Source organism: Colias eurytheme, chromosome 25, assembly GCF_061535395.1.
Source record: "Colias eurytheme isolate Ceu_HAF_F1 chromosome 25, ilColEury1 Martin Lab GWU primary, whole genome shotgun sequence".
NCBI lineage: Eukaryota > Metazoa > Arthropoda > Insecta > Lepidoptera > Pieridae > Colias > Colias eurytheme.
This window is the reverse complement of record NC_143004.1, coordinates 7903362-7922674: the sequence shown is the minus strand read 5'-3', so window position 1 is coordinate 7922674 and position 19313 is coordinate 7903362. Positions and strand designations below refer to the sequence as shown.

The following is a 19313-nucleotide window of genomic DNA, read 5'->3' as shown; positions in this document are numbered from 1 at the left end:
GTGGCCCGTGTCCCAACGGGAACGTATATGGGCTGATGATGTGTGCTTGTTTGTCTTTCTTTCAAGTCACAACGGATGATGATTTATGTACCTAACTGTTTAGTGAGCAAGCTAGAGAGTGACATGGCCCATGGGATACTTTTGATATATTGATTTTTTTTGACCATGCGGATAAAACTACTATCTATATAGCTGCTGAATGAGTTTTATTTCTCAGTACATATATAAATAGATTAAATGTTATCTAATATTTTATCAAATCTAAACGTTAACAAATATATGCGTTATCTAGATACTTTCCCACGATTCTTATCATTACTTCTATTTATATAAATTCACATCAACAATAATATTTAGATTTTTTTTTAATTTTAGCGCGTTTTTTTAGCTTCATAAGTATGTTTGTATGCGACCGACTCCCTTAGACTGGATTTTCACCTAGGTTCTTTAAACGGACAGATTTATTTTAAACTTTGTACACTTATGATCACAAAACAATAATTTCATGAGTTTATCTTACTACAGCGTACTTTTTAGGTTTTTTTAATCATTTGTCAATTAGCATAAATGTAGGTTTTTGCAGGTTGATGGAGTATTTAAATTGGTCCAGTACTTTTTGAGTCTATTCCTGACAAACATTTTAAAGTACAAATCAACTTTTTAATATTAGCATGATACTTATAGCTATATATACTGGCGGTCCGCCCCGGCTTCGCCCGTGGTACATATATGAAAAATAGATGTTGGCCGATTCTCAGACTTACCCGATATGCACAGAAAATTTCATGAGAATCGGTCCACCCGTTTCGGAGGAGTATGCAGACTAACATTGTGACACGAGAATTTTATATATAAGAGAATATCAATGTAGATTAACTTAAGAATCAAATATGTACATGTAAATAATTATATTATAACAATACAATCGCGGCACACAGACCTACATGCATTTACTGGGAAATTGCACAACTGAAGATATGATGTCGTGACAAACGGACATGTTTCATATCTTTCTTGTAAATCAAATGTTACCTAGTACCCTAGTAATATTGTTGATGAGTTTGGATGTTTGATTCTCGATTGTGTAGAAACGGCTGAACTGATTTAGATGAAAGCACAGAATGCAATTTGACAGTACCTACCTACATATCCTAGATATTTTTTACTGGTGTTAAAAAATCAAAATGTAGGTACCTTATTATGAATAATCATTTACTACTAAATGATTAGTCATAAGGGAACAATTTCAGAGATAACTTTAGTAAGTATATATTTGCATCTTTTAGTATGATAAAAAATGTATATCACAGCAATACATACCCGTATAAAAGGATTCCTCTTTGGCAAGTCATGGTCAACTTCGTCCCTCGAGCTGTCGTCAGCTGAGTTCACCCGAACGCAGGTCTTATGTATGGTTGGCTCACCCATACTCTGACATTATACACACACACGCACAATACACTAATAACTGTCAAACGAATTTGTTTTTAACTAAAAAGTTTTCATAACACTATTTAAAAATAGATTTTTTTTTCAAACTGGCACACAACACATTTTTTTTTTCAAACTGACAGCACACAGCACAGACTATAAAATCGAACACTTTTAAAATGAAGCGAAAGAAAGAGGTTGCACTATCGCCGCTCCGTTATTATCTGAAACAAAAAAGTTGAAACAGTTACAGTGAATGAGTTATGTTTGTATTATAATGATCTCATTGGCTTGTATCGCTATCTGATTAAATGGGTAAGAAATTGTTTAGTAATTGAGCTATGAAGGTGACTGATAAGTGGCGGCCTAATTAACAGTTTCATAATAACTTCTATTCAATTTATTCACTTGATAAAAGTTATGGTTATGTTTTAATCAAATTATTGTTATTGTTCAGTAATATTTATTTTCTGAAAATTTGCAGGTAAAGTCAATGCGCTATAAGAATTTATTGCACCACTAATGAAGAACCAGTTAATTTATGAGTCATATGTAGTATGAATAAGTTCCTGCAGCCCTTACTCAGCCTTATTTACGACATAATATACGACACAGGTAAGCAAAGAAGCAGACGCGTCATCTAAATGTGTAAGCGAGTCATCCTAAATTTATCAACGGTTGGTATGGTTTTACAAAATCGGATGTTTTAAAGCGTATGGTTTTTTATTATTTTTTTGTTATCAGGTTTTGTTCAATACTACAGAAAATAAGATTTCCGATTTTGAAAAAAAATTATATCTACCTATATACCGGCCGAATTGATAACCTCCTCCTTTTTTTTTAAGGCGGTTAAAAACGAGAAAGTCGGTAATCACTAAACACATACATGTACTGCAGAGTGTAAATGTCCAATTTCATATACATATAGTAAGTATCTACAAGTATTCTTTAATTTCTAAGGTTAGTCATACAAATAAATTAATTATCTACCAACATGATCAAATTAAAATTGTTTTAGGTTCTCTAGTACCTAAGACTATCGTATTATAGAAATGTACAATAACATATGATTATAAAAAACAGCAAGTGATATTTAATAATGATCAGTAAGAGGGTGGTAATAATAATAACACGTCACACTGCGTGCGCGCATGTTGGAGAAAAGTGTTGCAGGAAGTAGGGGAAAGTTGGCAAATTGAATGGTGACTGGGAAATATTAAATAATACGTATAAAGATATTTTAAATGCTTCAGTTTTTACTGACTTTGGTTGAGCCAACTTTCAAGTGTTCCTTTTGTATTTTATAAATAATAGTGATTAAGCTTGAAAATCGTGTTTATTTTAAACAAATACTAAATAATGAATAATTTGCATAAATTACAATTTAAAACATAATTATGTTTGTTTACCTTCTTTAAGTTAATTCATCAAAAAAAAAAAATGAGTTGCATCGAAAATGTCGTATCTCATAAGCATAGCAAAATAAAATTCAGAGAGTGAATTTATGAGAAGCCCGTATTCAAAAGTTACGTAATTAAAACACCAAACCACCAAAAAAACTCATTACTCCCTCCTTTATAAAATAGTTAGCTAAATTTGAACTTAAATTAAACAACACACAACAAAGCATTCAATGTTCATTGCAGGAAACCCCACAGGATATTTATCAAATCAATCACATTGTCACTTTATGAGGAAGCCGGTTGTATCAATATTTTGTTTTGTTTACGTATCGTTGCGAATGGGATTACGATCTGGTTGATAATGCCAGTAATTAATAATGGTAAGTCATTTATTTTTACGTATTTTTTTTAAATACCGCAACTGTAACACACACAAATTTATATAACCTGTTCCTAAGTAAATGTATGGATAGATATTACATCATATTATCTTTATACTTTCTGCTTCCTGTTTCAAATCTATAACATATCTTTCTATCTATAGTTATCTATATATATAATTAAAAATCGTACACACACGTCACACATTTGTTATGTGTTGTTTATTGTACCTAAATATAAATCACAGATACACACATCCTTGTTTTCTAGGATTTTAAAATGTCAATTTCCAAACACAACTGTAGCATCATGCTCCAATTCCTTTAACTTCCAGCGAGGCCGGTCCGTTCAAGGTTGGAATTAGTCGTAATGTTGTTATGTTCTATTCAATTACAGATATCTACTGTTCCTTAAAACCTGTGAACTAATCTATAATACTGGCCCGAGTTGGTTAAAACGTTTGATCTATAATACTAGCTCTGAAACTCTCTAGACTGGGTTCTAGTTGACTAAAAGGTTAACAAAATGATTGTGTAGCTAAGATTTGACCTGGGATCGAAACAATCAATACAAATATTATAAAGCTGAAGAGTTTGTTTGTTTGTTTGAACGCGCTAATCTCAGTAATTCTTTCGGTGTTGGATAGCTCATTCATCGAGGAAGGCTATATGCTATATATCATCGCGCTAAGACCAACAGAAGCGGAGCCACGCGGGTGAAACCGCGGAGCGCAGCTAGTATAAAATATAGCAGATAAATCAGTCAGGAAGAATGTAGATATCTTTGGGAATATGATTGTTTTGAATATCGGTCCAGTAGTTTCATTCAAAAAACAAACGAACATAGAAAATATTTCTTATGAATTATAGAGCTCGGGTCTATAGAATATTGAATAAACTTTACGTAAATCCAATGCACTCTTTTTATACATTCGAAATTAAACAGTTATAATTTTTAACCGACTTCATCATAGACATAGATAATTCTTGATCCGAGGCCATAGATATCAAAATTATGCGCTTCAAAAAACTTATAGTCTAGACATGATCTGCGCCCCTAGACAAGTGGCTTTCTATTAGCGTAAAGTTCAATAGAATAGATTATGAATGTATGAGATTGACGTAATCAATCGTCGTCGTCGTCGTAATCAAACGTCAATCTCATACATTCATAATCTATTCTATTGAACTTTACGCTAATAGAAAGCCACTTGTCTAGGGGGGCTGTGCAGTTTTGAAAATCAAGGCTCAACTCAAACGTTTACTTACCGAATTAGACTTCTAAAAGTGCTTCTGAATGGATATAAAGTAGTTTACTATTTACTACCACAGAGTAGTTTGATTTGAGATAGGTATGTACGATTATTCTGTGAATAGAGTAATTAGACCTAACATGAGCACTGTGAAGTGAGAGTGATAAGTAAAATTAAGTATTTACGCTCTGTATATTTTTACTCTATAGGTATTATTATATGTACTAGCATGGACTAATAAAAAAATATGAAGAATAGATGAATATATTGAGTATATTTGTCTATGGTACTAGTAATCATTTTAGTTTTTGAATCGAATTGCGGATCTTCCTTATCTATAATTTTGTACTAATATAGAAAGGTAAAGCTAAAAATAAAATTCACTTAATGAGAAAGACTATTGAATTATTATATGTTACTCATAATTATATTAACATTTAATTAATTTGTTTTTGATTATGCTCATAACAATTAAATACTTTTAGCGTGATATTCATTTAAATGAAAACTGTCTAGCACTCGAATTTCTCTTTGTCTTATGTAATTAAACTAAAAAGTAGTTACATAATCGTGAAAATAAAGTTTGTCTGTAAAAATCTTTAAACCTACTACTGTTTTAATCATAAGAAATAAAAATCACTATCTTGGCATTGGGTTCGATTCCAAGTAAAAAAAAAATGTCAACACAGAAGGCTGATCACCTATTTGCCCGTAATAAAAATGGATAAGTTAAACATATTAATGTTAATGAGCGACGCTCGTCAAATCAACATTCAGCCTAGCCATTCAATGAAGGCGCTAGTCATTCAATCAAATGGCAATTTCGAACAGATGACTGCGACATATGCATCTGCCTCTGCCCATACCCCACAAGGGGACACGGTACTTCACATTAAGAAAATTGGTACTTAACTTATTAGACGACTTCAAAAAAAGGAGGAGGTTCTCAATTCAACTTGAAAAGTATATGACTCGAGCGTTAATTTAATATACTTTAAAGTAAGGTACAAAAGTAGGAAGTAGGTATCAGTTTTGTTTTTGCGGTACATTTTAAGTTCAATACAAAAAATATCTTCATGAAATCGTGACTTCAATGTTAATTAATTTCATATTAGAATCAAAGTATTAATTGAATATATTGTTTCGGCTTCTAGCGATTTGATAGCAATATATCTATAATTATAGTTATGAGATACTGTCCATTTAAATTAAATAGAAAATTTATAACTTAGATACAACTAACTACAAACTAACACAATTGATAAAAATACTATTCAAAAATATATGGTTTATTAATTAGATTTGAAATAATCTCTGTAACAAATAAACTATAATAAAAATTAACCGATGGATTTCATACGTAGGTATGTCTTTCGCTTTTTGGTTTAAAACTTCGAAATTACCCGATTTTTTTTAGATAGGTAACTGCAAAAATTATTTTAGAACTAGATTTCCGCCCGCGGCTTCGCCCGCGTTTGCAAAGGAAAACCCGCATAGTTCCCGTTCCCCTGGGATTTCCGGGATAAAAACTATCCTATGTGTTAATCCAAGTTACCCTCTATAAGTGTGCTAAATTTCATTGTAATCGGTTCAGTAGTTTTTACGTGAAAGAGTAACAAACATCCATACATCCATACAAACTTTCGCCTTTATAATAGTATTAAGATTAAGATATTAGATATAGATGGAAATAAAATTAAGCATAATAACAAATTTTAAGGCATAATGTTTTCAGATACCTATACCTATTTCGTCTAATAAATTGTATTAGTCATCGATCGATTTATATGTTGAGCGAGAAGGCCATATAATCACAAGGCTGATCATTTTCCCGTATTCCTTATCTTTGGGACTTTCCGTTGGTAGAATATTAATTGCTTCCAAATTGGTGTGACGCAGTTTAATGATGCCTTCTATTAGGTTTATATATACTTTATAATCACATTACCGATTAGGAATTTAGTTCGTAGTGTTAGAATCTGGTTTTAAAGCGCGTCACACACGTTGAAGATACTATAATATTTTATCTTAAGATACTGTAATATTTTATATTACAGTATCTTAAGGTATCCGGTATCAGCGTTCTGACCATCATTTTTCTTTTTGTCCCCTGAAGACCCCTGTAGAACCGCCATCCTGTTACAAATGACCCGAAATTTTGTGGGTCAGGGGTCTTAGTACGCAATGACAAAAAGAAAAATGATGGTCAGAACGCTGCTACCGGATACCTTAAGATACTGTAATATAAAATATTACAGTATCTTAAGATAAAATATTATAGTATCTTCACCGTGTGTGACGCGCTTTACATATTGAATTATGTAAATTAAGAGAGTAGCGTTATATTTTTCGGTGCATGTGACCAGTTATTTGGATATAAGAAGTCGTATTTTTGCAGTTTTTGGGTAGGATCGGTCTTTTTTGCTTTTAAGTAATTTGACAAAAATAAAAATGATAGTAATGCTAACTGCTTACTAATTTAAAGTATCAAAATCCAGTATCTCTAAAATAATATGAAAATATCTTAGGGTAGGGTTACTTAGTTTAAACGATAATTAAAGGCAAATCTTAACCAATCACATGATACTACCATAAGCTACAGAGCGGGGTAATAGCCGGTTAAATAATAAATTATTCCACTGCCATCTCAGGAAGTGTGAATTAATATTCATAAATGGAGAAGTTACATGGATGTAAAGCTGTGGATGGACATTGGGCAGGTACCATTTTTGTGTGTTTGATTTTACGCGAGTACTTATTCTATCTATCATTTTGATATTAAAAAGTTTTGTACGAATTAAAATGCGATTTTTTCCTTATATTAATTTTCCAGATATTTCGAAAACTTTACAGCGAGCGTAGTCACGGCGAGACTGGATGTTGGAATGCTTTGACTTTTGAATACGTTACTACTTAATAATATGTATCGATAAACGCACACTATTGCGGTTATATACCTAATAAATAAGTTGATCCGTAAAATACTATTCTTTCTTCGCGATGTTTCAGTACAAGTTAGGTTCTGGAATTTTACAATTTCCTTATATTTTTTATGGTCAATTTTGATGCAATAGATACTGATTGATGTAGAGTACTTTTATCTTATTTCCCCACTATAAAAAAAAAAAAAAAAAGAGTACTTTTATCTTGGTGAAATATTTCATTCCGTTGGGTATTTCCTTTGGCCACGCGGGCGGAAAGCTAGATGTTAGTAATATTTTCAGTGTCACATCCAGTTCTCTATAACCTATGTAGAACGGTATCTGATTGTACGTATGTATGTATGTATGTAGCACGATTCGTTCCAGCTAACTGGCGATAGCGGTTGATAATAGACGCGTGGTCGATCCCGGAATGTTATTTCAATTCTGCATATTATGCCAGTTATTTATCATTTTATGGCTTTGAAAGTTACGTTGACCTTTGGAAGTTCGGTTGAAACATTTGGATCGATTTTTACTAAGTATATATAGCTAATTATTTAATCATGGCTTGAGTCTTGATGTTTATTATGTGCTGCAACAGTGTGTGGATTCTCTCGCATTGTATACGAATAAATTAAAAACTAAACGCTTGCCGTGGCTTCGCCCGGGTTTACAAAGGTTAAAATTTTTAAAAATAACCTAGAAACTATGTTACTCGGTAGAGATGGAGCTTACTTAAATGTTTGTTTAAAATAAGTAGAGCAGTTTTTGAGTGAAATTGTTAAATAAATAAATAATCATTCCTTTTTTTAATATTTAGGTATAGTAGGTGTAGGGTAGGTAGGTGTTTAAAAGTTTAGACTTAAATACACTAACAATATTAAAATATCCATGATTATGCAAACACCAATCGGGTTTTATAACTGTCGACTTATTTTTAGAATCAATCTGCTTGTAATGAAGCAGATTTATTATAGGAATTGATGCATAGGTATCGTAATATATATAAAACTAGCTTTCCACCCGCAGCTTCGCCCGCGCAGTCAAAGAAAAACCCGCATAGTTCCCTTTCCCGTGGGATTTCCGGGATAAAACCTATCCTATTTCCCGGGGTAAAAAGTAGCCTATGTCCTTTCTCGGGTATCAAAATATCTCTATACCAAATTTCATGCAAATTGGTTCTGTAGTTAAGGCGTGATTGAGTAACAGACAGACAGACAGAGTTACTTTCGCATTTATAATATTAGTATAGATATTGAAGTATACTTTAAAATTTGCCGATTCACATCATAGACTCTTGTTTCTAACTTAAAGATAACTTTAATCATACCTAATATATTCCATTTTTAAGCCACAGGCTGAACCAAGGACCTTAACTAAAAAAGTCGTTTTCCCGAAAATTCAAACGAAGGAAATTTTCCGAATAAAACATTTTCCCGACGATGAAAATCACTGTTTAAAAACCTTGTTACTCTTTAAAGAAATGAAATGCAGCTCATTTATTTTGGCATGTTATTTTCAGTACGCAAAAACTGTTATCTTCAAAAAGCCAATTTCCTGTTACCCGAATTGATGTTTTTATCCAACACAAAGCCTTCGTAATAACCTTGAGCTAAATGTATTATTTATTCTTTTGTTTATAGTGTTTAGATACTAATTGTCTATGATTTAAGTAAGTAGGCAGACTTTGGGTGTATAATAAATTAATAATCACATTCTTACACCTTCGTAATAACATTGTTTAAATATAATTTATTGAATACTAGCGGTCCGCCCCGGCTTCGCATACTTATATTAACGTTTTCTCTACATAAAAACCATCCTCGTACTTCAAGGAATATAATAAAAAAGAATTATCGAAATCGGTTCAGCCGTTCTCGAGTTATGCGCTTACCAACACATTTTGCGATTCATTTTTATATACATATATAAGAAGATTATCTAAAAATATTTATAATGTTAATAGAATAATTAGAATTCTCTTTGTTATTCTAAACTAAGCATGAAGGTGAGCACTTAATAACACCGTAGACTCCGCAAAATTGATGAATCCCTGAGAAATAAAGATTTCTGAATTAAAATAATAACTGAAATTTTCTTTTGATGTGTTAATAATATTATACAGTATTTTATGAAATACTTGAAAGTACATTTTCACGATCACGATACCTACCTAAAATACACATGATGTTCTTTGACTTTATGTCTGTCTGTATGTTATGGTTAATTTCCGGAAGGACCTATTTTGTCAGAACCTTCTGATGCAAACTTGGGACAACATTTTGTAAAACAAATTTTAACATTGGTGTCGTGGTGGAGGTTGTGAGAGCTGGTCGAAGCTAATTTAAGAATGAAGCATCGTATGAATAAAGTACGATTTTGATTTTTGTTTGCTTGTTTATAAAGGTTATTCTAACATTATCATTACATCTTCACTAAATGCTATATTTTATTTGCATTCCGGTTCAAAGCAGTGCAATGCTAGTTTTGTAGGTATGTAATATGTATAAAAAAAAATATATATTCAAAATTCAAATTAAAAAAATACAGTAACCTAACCTAAATATCATACAATAACGGTTTACCCCAATGAAACAGTTTCCATTCGACATTAATATAATTTATCATTATTGAATTATGCACTTTTATGCGATAAGAAATTGTTTGAGCGATCACCTGTGACTGGACAGTTATGTGCGAGCGAGATAGTTGCACGGGTGCAAGCGGGATGGATAGAGTGGTGGTGGAATAGGGTTGTCGAATGGAGTTTTAAAATTTTTAATTAATGTATCGATTTTATACTAAACGACTAATGCAGTAGGTTGGTAAGAAATATAATATTTAAGAAGTAAATTTAATTGTATATTCAACATCTAATGTAGGTAGTGGACTATATTGTACTAGATTTCCGCCCGCGGCTTCGCCCGCGTTTTCAAAGGAAAACCCGTTCCCGTGGGATTTCCGGGATAAAACCTATCCTATGTGTTAATCCAAGTTACCCTCTATATGTGTGCTAAATTTCATTGTAATCGGTTCAGTAGTTTTTACGTGAAAGAGTAACAAACATCCATACATCCATACAAACTTTCGCCTTTTTTAATAGTATTAAGATACTTATGCTGAATTAAAAAGGATGATTTTTTATACATACAATATCTATAACAATAAGTTGAATGCATAATGCAAAAGAAATCACCTAGAGAATCAATTCTTAATTTTTTTACGGGATCGAGTTAAAGATCTACGTACAATGTAGGTACATGGTAAAATCTCTTTTTTATTAGTTTCTATGTTAATAAATTGTTTTTTTCTGACCGACACTTTCATTTGTAGATTGTGCACGTAACTGTTATTACTATTTGTACAAGCTTAGGTACTTTATTGTGCCCTATTATTATCCATAATCACAATGTTTATTGGCAACTGCGCAATTAAAATTTGCTGGCGTTTGATTTAACGTTATTTAGTAATAAAAGACTTGACGACGTATAAAACAATTATATTATTTAAACTGACGTTTAATTAACCTGTCGGCTGTCTGTCTGTATCCACGCTTGTTATGAATTAGGTGTTAAGAAACGTCGATGTAAATAATATCTAAAAAATATATTTCAAATCGGTAAAGTAAAAAATTGGACTTATTTTGTAAATACTTTCACAAGTAGAAAGTTACTATTGCCGAGAAAATGGATTTTTTAAGTTTTTTAAAGTAATAATCGCGATTAAAACCCGTCGAGATTTTATTTTTGAGCGATGAAGTTTTTAAATAGAGTAAAGTCACTGAGACTTTTGTTAATTGAAGTGAAACTTCTTTATCGGGGTTGGAAAAAAATTTAGTGTAACATTTTTTCGTTACGCGTGACATTTTTCCGTTTTATAAATATATAAATTCTGTAAAGTTGCATATAGTAAATTATTTTTTGGAAAATAAGGTCATAAAGAAGTTTCACTTCTTACGTGTGTACACTAGTTCACGCACACATTTTTTTTAACCCAAAAAATGTCTTATTTAAACCTAGGAAGGTTTAAAAATACAACTTGTTCGATGTCACAAAAACATTAAGTTCAGTCTGCATAGTCAAGTTAACGTATATTCAACTTTTAAAATAATTGAAAAGTTACTTCAAAATAAGTGTACAATTCTAACTGTAGATCACACATGTTCTTCGATATCTATATTATAACATAATTTAAAACTTTAATTCATTTAAGATTAATTAAATTGTAACTTTATATAATCCTTATAAAACGTATTACAACCTTCGTTAGCGTTTACAAATACGCTGCAATTTGCACTTTATTATTATTATGGGTATAAAAGAAGTTTTATAAATGGCCCTTTTCCATTCTCCACACCCCTACGAATGTATGACGCATAGCACGTATGCCCGCTTCCTGTATTTCTATGGTGTCCTGGTACTCACGGGAGCTTATGCGCGCTTCATTGGACATAATAAAGGGTTTTTAACAGTTTAAAACGGAAGGAAATCACAAAAAATCTGCGCTTAGATTCTACGGGATACAGGACGTTATTAATCTTTTTTGAAGGTCTTCTACAAAACTTTATTAAAAATATTCTATGTCTATATGCTAGACAAAAGCTTCTGTATTACTTATTATAGGATGTATTTTATATGTTTCAATCCCAATTAAAAGCGTACTCAAAGAAGGGGCTGTATTTATTACTAAAAACTGCAAGTTTCGATCAATATTGGTTTAGTTTTTAACGCTTCAGTATAATAACTAAACGGAAAATTATAAAAAAACGTCTCGGTCTGGCAGATTATGAATGTCTGATCACGTACTTGTGACGAAAATCTATCAGTGAACCCCTCGTTTGGACGGTGAATTCGAATGTAAATTGTTACGTGTTTCCTGAGGTCAAATAATATCGATTTTGTCTATAAACTATAAAGTACAATGGGGAAATGTCTTAAACACATAAAAAAGAGCGTGTGTGCCCGTGTCAAAAGTGAAACTTCTTTGGCAAGATTCAAACTAACTCCATGACGTGACGGTATTGCCATAACGCTACCGCTTGAAATTTTACTCTCAACGCGCCTAAATAAGTTTCACTCCAAAAAATTTAAATTACAAATATGAAATAATTGTAACGTATCTGATAGCCTTTATTAGGCACCTTAATACATAAAAAAACGACTTCCTAAAAAGAGAAGGTTCTCAACATTGTTGTTAGGGACAAAATATATGGCATAGTACATTTTTGAATATTTATAACACCTGAGATGGTACTCGCAGCACTTAATTTTTATGATGCCTCATAACAGTTTAATGGCAGCCATTTTGTCTGTATGTAATTTATGAGGACATTTTTATTCTGGCATTGTAATGTTTATTGTTTCGTTATACGTTTATTGGATCGAGTTTATTTTTATAAAGCGATTAAATTGCTAATTTTATAAGGCGTCGTTTTAAGAGCATCTGATGTCTGAAGAAAATAACTTTACCTACTACACAGCTTTACTACAATGACTCTCATGAAATAAATTCTCGACGTGTATAAAATCACTATTCAGACAGTTCAATGAAGTTATTCGAAATTAAACTAACATTTCTTATAATTGCCCGTATTTGACAGTTTACAGGTGAAATTTTAATATTATCATGTAATAGGTATAGACTACAAGCCCGCATAGGACAAAAATATGGGTCAAATGAACCACCAGGGGACATATCTAGAACGATAGCAGAGCAAAAAATAATAAGATTCATCACTATGCCGTCACTTGTAAGCTGTCCAACTGAGTGCAGATGAAAATTGAAAAGTACAGGTAGACTCGGTAAATTTTGGTCATATATTTTTGTACGGCATTCTTAACCATCGATAGATCCATTAAAAATAATAAGAAACCGCTCAGTGCCGTACAAAAATGGTGGTCCACCAAGTCGGAATTTTTATTTAATTTCCGAGAGTTACCGGGGGTAAATTTGGTCATTTGACCATGTACGGCATCTGTGTCATACTATTGCTATACTGCTTTTAATCCATTATTCCGCAACGCCGTACAAAAATCATGGGGACAAGGGGAAAAAATCGAGAGTTGCAATCCCCTCTCTTTCCCCACTCCAGGGGGTCATTTGACTAAGTACGGCTTCGGTTCCAAAACATTATCTAGCACTCAAAAGTACTATTAAAAGCAATGCCGTCAAAAAATAATTGTTCTTTAAAATGTATACCAATAATCATCTTAATTTCATCGAATTCTTGATATAAAGAGCTGTAAGGTCATTTGACCCTGTACGGGAACTTTTTTTTTAACATGATATTGTAAAATTCAATTGTTGTATAGTATTGCCGTTCAAAAGAAACCGTTCTAAAAAAAGTTATAGAGAAATGCAAAACCAGAAATTTTGTTAAAGTTTAAACATCGTAGATTAATGAAATATAATAGTTTTCTACACTTTATTCGTTGTTTTAAATAGTATTAACATAGATAAATTAGGAAAAAACGATGCCGTACATTTTTGTGCAGACCACATCTTTTAGGCTGATGAAAGCGACGAAAGCTACAATTTTAAGGGTGCTTTATGGCCATTTGATACAGTACGGCAGTAACATATTTTTACCCAACTACGGCAAAGCAAAAGGAGGGTTATGGTTGTTTACAGGTCATGTATGTATGTTCATCTATTCCCTCGTAACTTCTAAACTACTTATCAGAATTCGACAAATGACATATCATTAGAAGCGTCTGAATTGTTCACTGGATAACCAGCGACCAGCTAGCTAAAGGCTATATGGGGTTTCACAAAATCTAATGTGGCGCCCTCTAGCGGACAAAACATACAGAGTAAAAAAATAAAGTTAAGATAAATATGCAGTGTTTGGTATCATTTGGAAGCGCTTTACTTGTACATTTTGAATATGTATATATTACTAGCATTTGCTTGTGACTTTACCTGTATTCATGGGCTGATTGCATATAATTCACATCTTTTCGTTCATAGCTTTTTTATTAGTTCATCAATTTAACGGAGTCCATTCCACCTGACTCCGACTTTCCAAGGTGATAATTAACCACCTCGAGCTTCTTAATATTAATGTATATTTATATTTTATTATCAAAATATAAAGCAAACATTTCGTTATATGGATTTTTTTCTTTTTCAGATTTTTCCCCTTTGAACCAACGAAAATGTACGGCACATGAAAAAATATTATCTATGCATAAAATACTTTAAAAATAAATTTATTTCGTGTTGTGTCAAATGACCCCCTGGAGTGGGGAAAGAGAGGGGATTACAACTCTCGATTTTTTCCCCTTGTCCCCATGATTTTTGTACGGCGTTGAGGAATAATGGATTAAAAGCAGTATAGCAATAGTATGACACAGATGCCGTACATGGTCAAATGACCAAATTTACCCCCGGTAACTCTCGGAAATTAAATAAAAATTCCGACTTGGTGGACCACCATTTTTGTACGGCACTGAGCGGTTTCTTATTATTTTTAATGGATCTATCGATGGTTAAGAATGCCGTACAAAAATATATGACCAAAATTTACCGAGTCTACCTGTACTTTTCAATTCTCATCTGCACTCAGTTGGACAGCTTACAAGTGACGGCATAGTGATGAATCTTATTATTTTTTGCTCTGCTATCGTTCTAGATATGTCCCCTGGTGGTTCATTTGACCCATATTTTTGTCCTATGCGGGCTTGTAGTCTAGTACGGTGAAAAATCGGCCCTAAAACATTATCCTTATTCGAAACTGCTATGTATATTGTTCTAATCGCTTATCAAATCAAACTTGGCTGAACCATAATTTTCCTGTTGGATGGAAAATGGAAGTGCTTCTGGTTGCATCAAGATGATTTCCTGTAGATTGTAATTCCAATCTGTGAAGCTGAAGGATATACCTAGGTCAGGTGCATTGCGTGATAAATTGATATTTTCAATTTAATTTTACTGCAAATCCATTCGTAAGCACTCACGAGCTTTTGATTGAAGTCAGTGATCTTTACCACTATAGCTATGTCAACTGCTTCATATTTTTACGCGATATCATACCTAGAACTCACTTCAATTTTGATATTTTAACCCATTGAGCCCCGAACGGCCAGATCCGACCGCGACACAATAGATTTTTAATTGTGCCTGTGATTCCGGGGCCTGATGGATTAATAGCACTATCAACTATGTTATTTATAGAATATATTTGATAATTTATGATGTGTTAATATGTTGTAGTACCTAGTCCAGTAAAGTGACCCCAGGCTCCCAAGATAATAATAACTGTTACTCATATCATGTAAGTATGTACCTACTTCAATTTTCAAAAATCATTTAACTAAAATTATTTAACTTATCTACACAAATACAATAAAAACAACTGTAGGTATTATTTCATTGTAATGAGGCATTTCGTACCATCATGTACGGAAAGTGGTAATTTCGTTCAACAACAAAGTCAAGGTTATGCGACATTACTTAGTTTACATAGCAGTTATGTAAGTACTGATCTGAATATATTTAGTTCTCGACACGTGTTTATAATTGAGAATTTGCGATAAATACATAAACAATAATGACTATTGCGCAGTATTGTTCTAAGCAACTTTTTTGTTTTTTTCAACTACCCACATTTTCTTTTCATGTTACACTTACTATAAGACCTTGTACTATGTCTGTAGTTTATCATTCGTTTTTAAAAGCAGTAACGAAACTTGCATATTTATAAGTGGCGATGCGATCAATACAACAAAATTTCGTAACATCGTAACATCCTGCTAGCAGACATATACATATATTGTAGGTAGGAATGTAGTATGTACTTTGAAATTTTATTATTCATTTAAATTATATTACTTACATCCAAATTCAGACGTTATCGGCTAGCGATTACAAACACGGCGTGAAGAGGAAACACCAAGGTCACAGCAAGGTCGGTGCGCTGGCCGTGACCAAGGCGCTCTTCTTATTACCTAGGAACTTCCCGTAACGTTGCCCGTTGGGATGGCTGATACAGGACTAAGGTTTGTACTTTGTTTAAGGATAGGGTTAGTTATTATAGCATAGACAAATATAAATGGTTATAGTATCCTAATATTATAAATGCGAAAGTAACTCTGTCTGTCTGTCTCTTCTTCACACTACTGAAGTGGAAAGCTTGTATGTTCCTTGCGGATATGATAATTTTGTTTAGCTGGGATATTATGTTTCTGCGTTTGGCTGTTTGTGTGGTCTTTAGCCAAGTAGAATGGACATATACTTTTGTTTGAGCACGCTTTTCTTTTTCAGCAAGTAGACTTACTAGTAAGTAAGTTTATTCAACACAAACTACTACTTTACGCTTTAAGCTCCTTTAAGTATCACTTCTAAATCATCATAATGCATAAAAATTACTTTGAGTAACCGGTTTTGTTGCTGCAGTTTTTAGCAAGTAGACTTGTCAACTTATATTCAAGCTCAAACTGTTAGTTATTGAACTGGACACCTTTTGGTAACGGTTTTGAATCATAATGCATAGACTTTTCCGCCGGTTCGGAAAGCAGCTAGCAAGAAATTCTGTACTTACACATTTGAAATAATATCCATTTGTTTATTGTAGCGTATAGGCTTATAATACAACGGAAAGTAAACTAAATACAGATTAAAGTAACGAATGAGAACGAAAGGCTTCGGTAATAATTGTAGAACAATTGAATGGCTTCAACAATTATCCCCTTGGCACCGAATGGAATACGTAGAAATACGTTAGTTCTATATAATTCAGAATCTACTTAACGCTATGGTTAAGTAGATTAAATTATTAGTATGTTTATTGGAAGGCTTTGTTTGTGTTAGTGTGTGTGCGCCGTGCGGTTATTGGGACGTCCTTTTATTAGGAAATATAGGTCTTTCAGTCTTCTTCACGACTCGACCACCGAACCGATTTTGATAAAAGTTTTATACCGGAAATCCCACTGGAACGGGTACTACGATGGTTTTTACTGAGATAGTTACGCAGGCGGAAATGTAGTAAGATAGGTATGCAAGGTAATATATTTGTTTGTCCCATTTGAGGCTAGGAATTTAAATAAATTCTGTTAACACAACATAATAGAATTTTTTTATTTAATGTGCCTGAAATAAGTAAACCGAGGTTTTTGTGTAATAAAGGATCTTGAAATGTGTGGTTTATATGTTGACTATGGTATGTTTTTTTTTATTACAGGAAGGCAATTAATGGCGGTCTAAATTACAGATATATTTAAGTGTCTAGAAAACATAACAATATGTTACGCTTCGTCGGTATTTACGAGGCTTGGATGGTGAGTATATAATATTATGTATGCGAATAATTACATTCGTTTATATTACCAGCAACATTTTCTTATGCTCATGTGATACTTGCATACAAAATAGGTTGTAGACGATCAAATAAATTCGTTGCGTATGGGCAAGATAAATAACTGTTAATTGGCACATTATTTGAAGCAATTATTGTATCGAATAAAATTGTTTACCTATATTTTTAAATCTAGATCTAACAAACAGACCATAACTTCTAGTCTACTAAGCTTCTAATATTTTATTTTTATTTCGAGTTATCTAAATATTTTTAGCCGCCAACATAAAAATTAAAAACTATACTGAACTATATTTACCTATAAATTACTAGTAGTGGGTTAACTTAACTTATTAATTAGCTAGGTATATAGTTAATACTTATGCTAACAAGATTATTTTTTATAGTTTTACATATACATATTAGTACAATCGTATTTAGGTCTTCAAACACAAATGGCAAATACACTTTTATGTGAATTCTAGCAAGTTATAAAAACATGATTTCACCTTGATGCGGACACGTGAATTGCAAATGACTGATTGAGTTAAATTATAAGCAAGAAAAACTATGAAAATTCATACATTAGCAGGAAAATTGTGTCGCATAGCGCACGGTATAGGAAACGTGATGGATGTTATGATAGGCGCAACTGCGCAAGTGTAATAATGTAGTTATTTGTAAGACTATTTGATTTAAAATAATGGTAGGTATGTTTGTGAAGGTAGTAAGTAGGTACCTATTCTAAGTAAGTAAGCATGGAAACTCAATTATTTTTAGTAGGTAGGTAATGTAAAGTTTTACATGTTTCATGTTATTAATTCTTTCTACTAGGTACCCCCGATTACGAATTATAAACTTGTAAGTAGTTAGTAGGTACCTATTTTAGGAGGTATTAAAAATAAATAAAATAAATATTTTCAGGACAATTTTTCACACACGGCACGATTTGATCCCATACTAAGCTTTCGCTTGTGTTATGGAAACCAGATGACTGATAAACATACATATAAGTATATAATTTTAAATAAATACTTAAATATAGATATTCAACACCCGGACACATTATCAAACGCCAAACATCTATGTTCATCACACAAATATTTGCCTCGGGTGGGAATCGAACCCACGACCTCTGACTTGGAAGTAGGGCATGCACCCGGGTTTACCCGGTTCCGAAAAACCCGGGTAAACCCGGGTTTTTTGATGATCTTGAGAACCGGGTCTGAATAGTATGAAACCCGGTTCTCCCGGTTCCGACCAAAATATTAAAATATAAAGTATTATTTATATTTTGCTGCATTATTTTAACAAATTTATTGTATCTGGCAACGTCAGACTCACGTGCATCGCGAATTTTCGTGCCACGCCTCAAACGTGGCTCCGATTGGTTGTCTAACCTTAGATGCTATAAGTTTCCTACGGTTGTATTACCAAAAAAAATTAGGCTTCGAAAATGACAAAAATTAGGCTACAGAAATATTTTTATTAGATTTCTCGTGAATTTGAAAAGCTGTTAATTTTACTGATTCATATTTAATGATCCAGTCATGTTTTTGTTTTTGGTATCAAGCTGAAATTTATATCGAATACTCAAGTCTTCGGTCCCTTTTATGTGAAAAAGTCGA

General features: G+C 32.5%; 1 protein-coding gene across 1 annotated transcript in view; it reads right to left on the bottom strand.

Annotated features, from left to right (window-relative positions):
* Positions 1-19313, bottom strand: part of Rhp (GTP-Rho-binding protein rhophilin) — a 78952-nt gene that overhangs the window by 52060 nt on the left and 7579 nt on the right. The window contains exon 2 of the mRNA XM_090115997.1: positions 1321-1655. Within this exon, the coding sequence (XP_089972123.1) occupies positions 1321-1428 (108 nt within the window). The 5' untranslated portion in view covers positions 1429-1655. The remainder of the gene's footprint in view (positions 1-1320; positions 1656-19313) is intronic.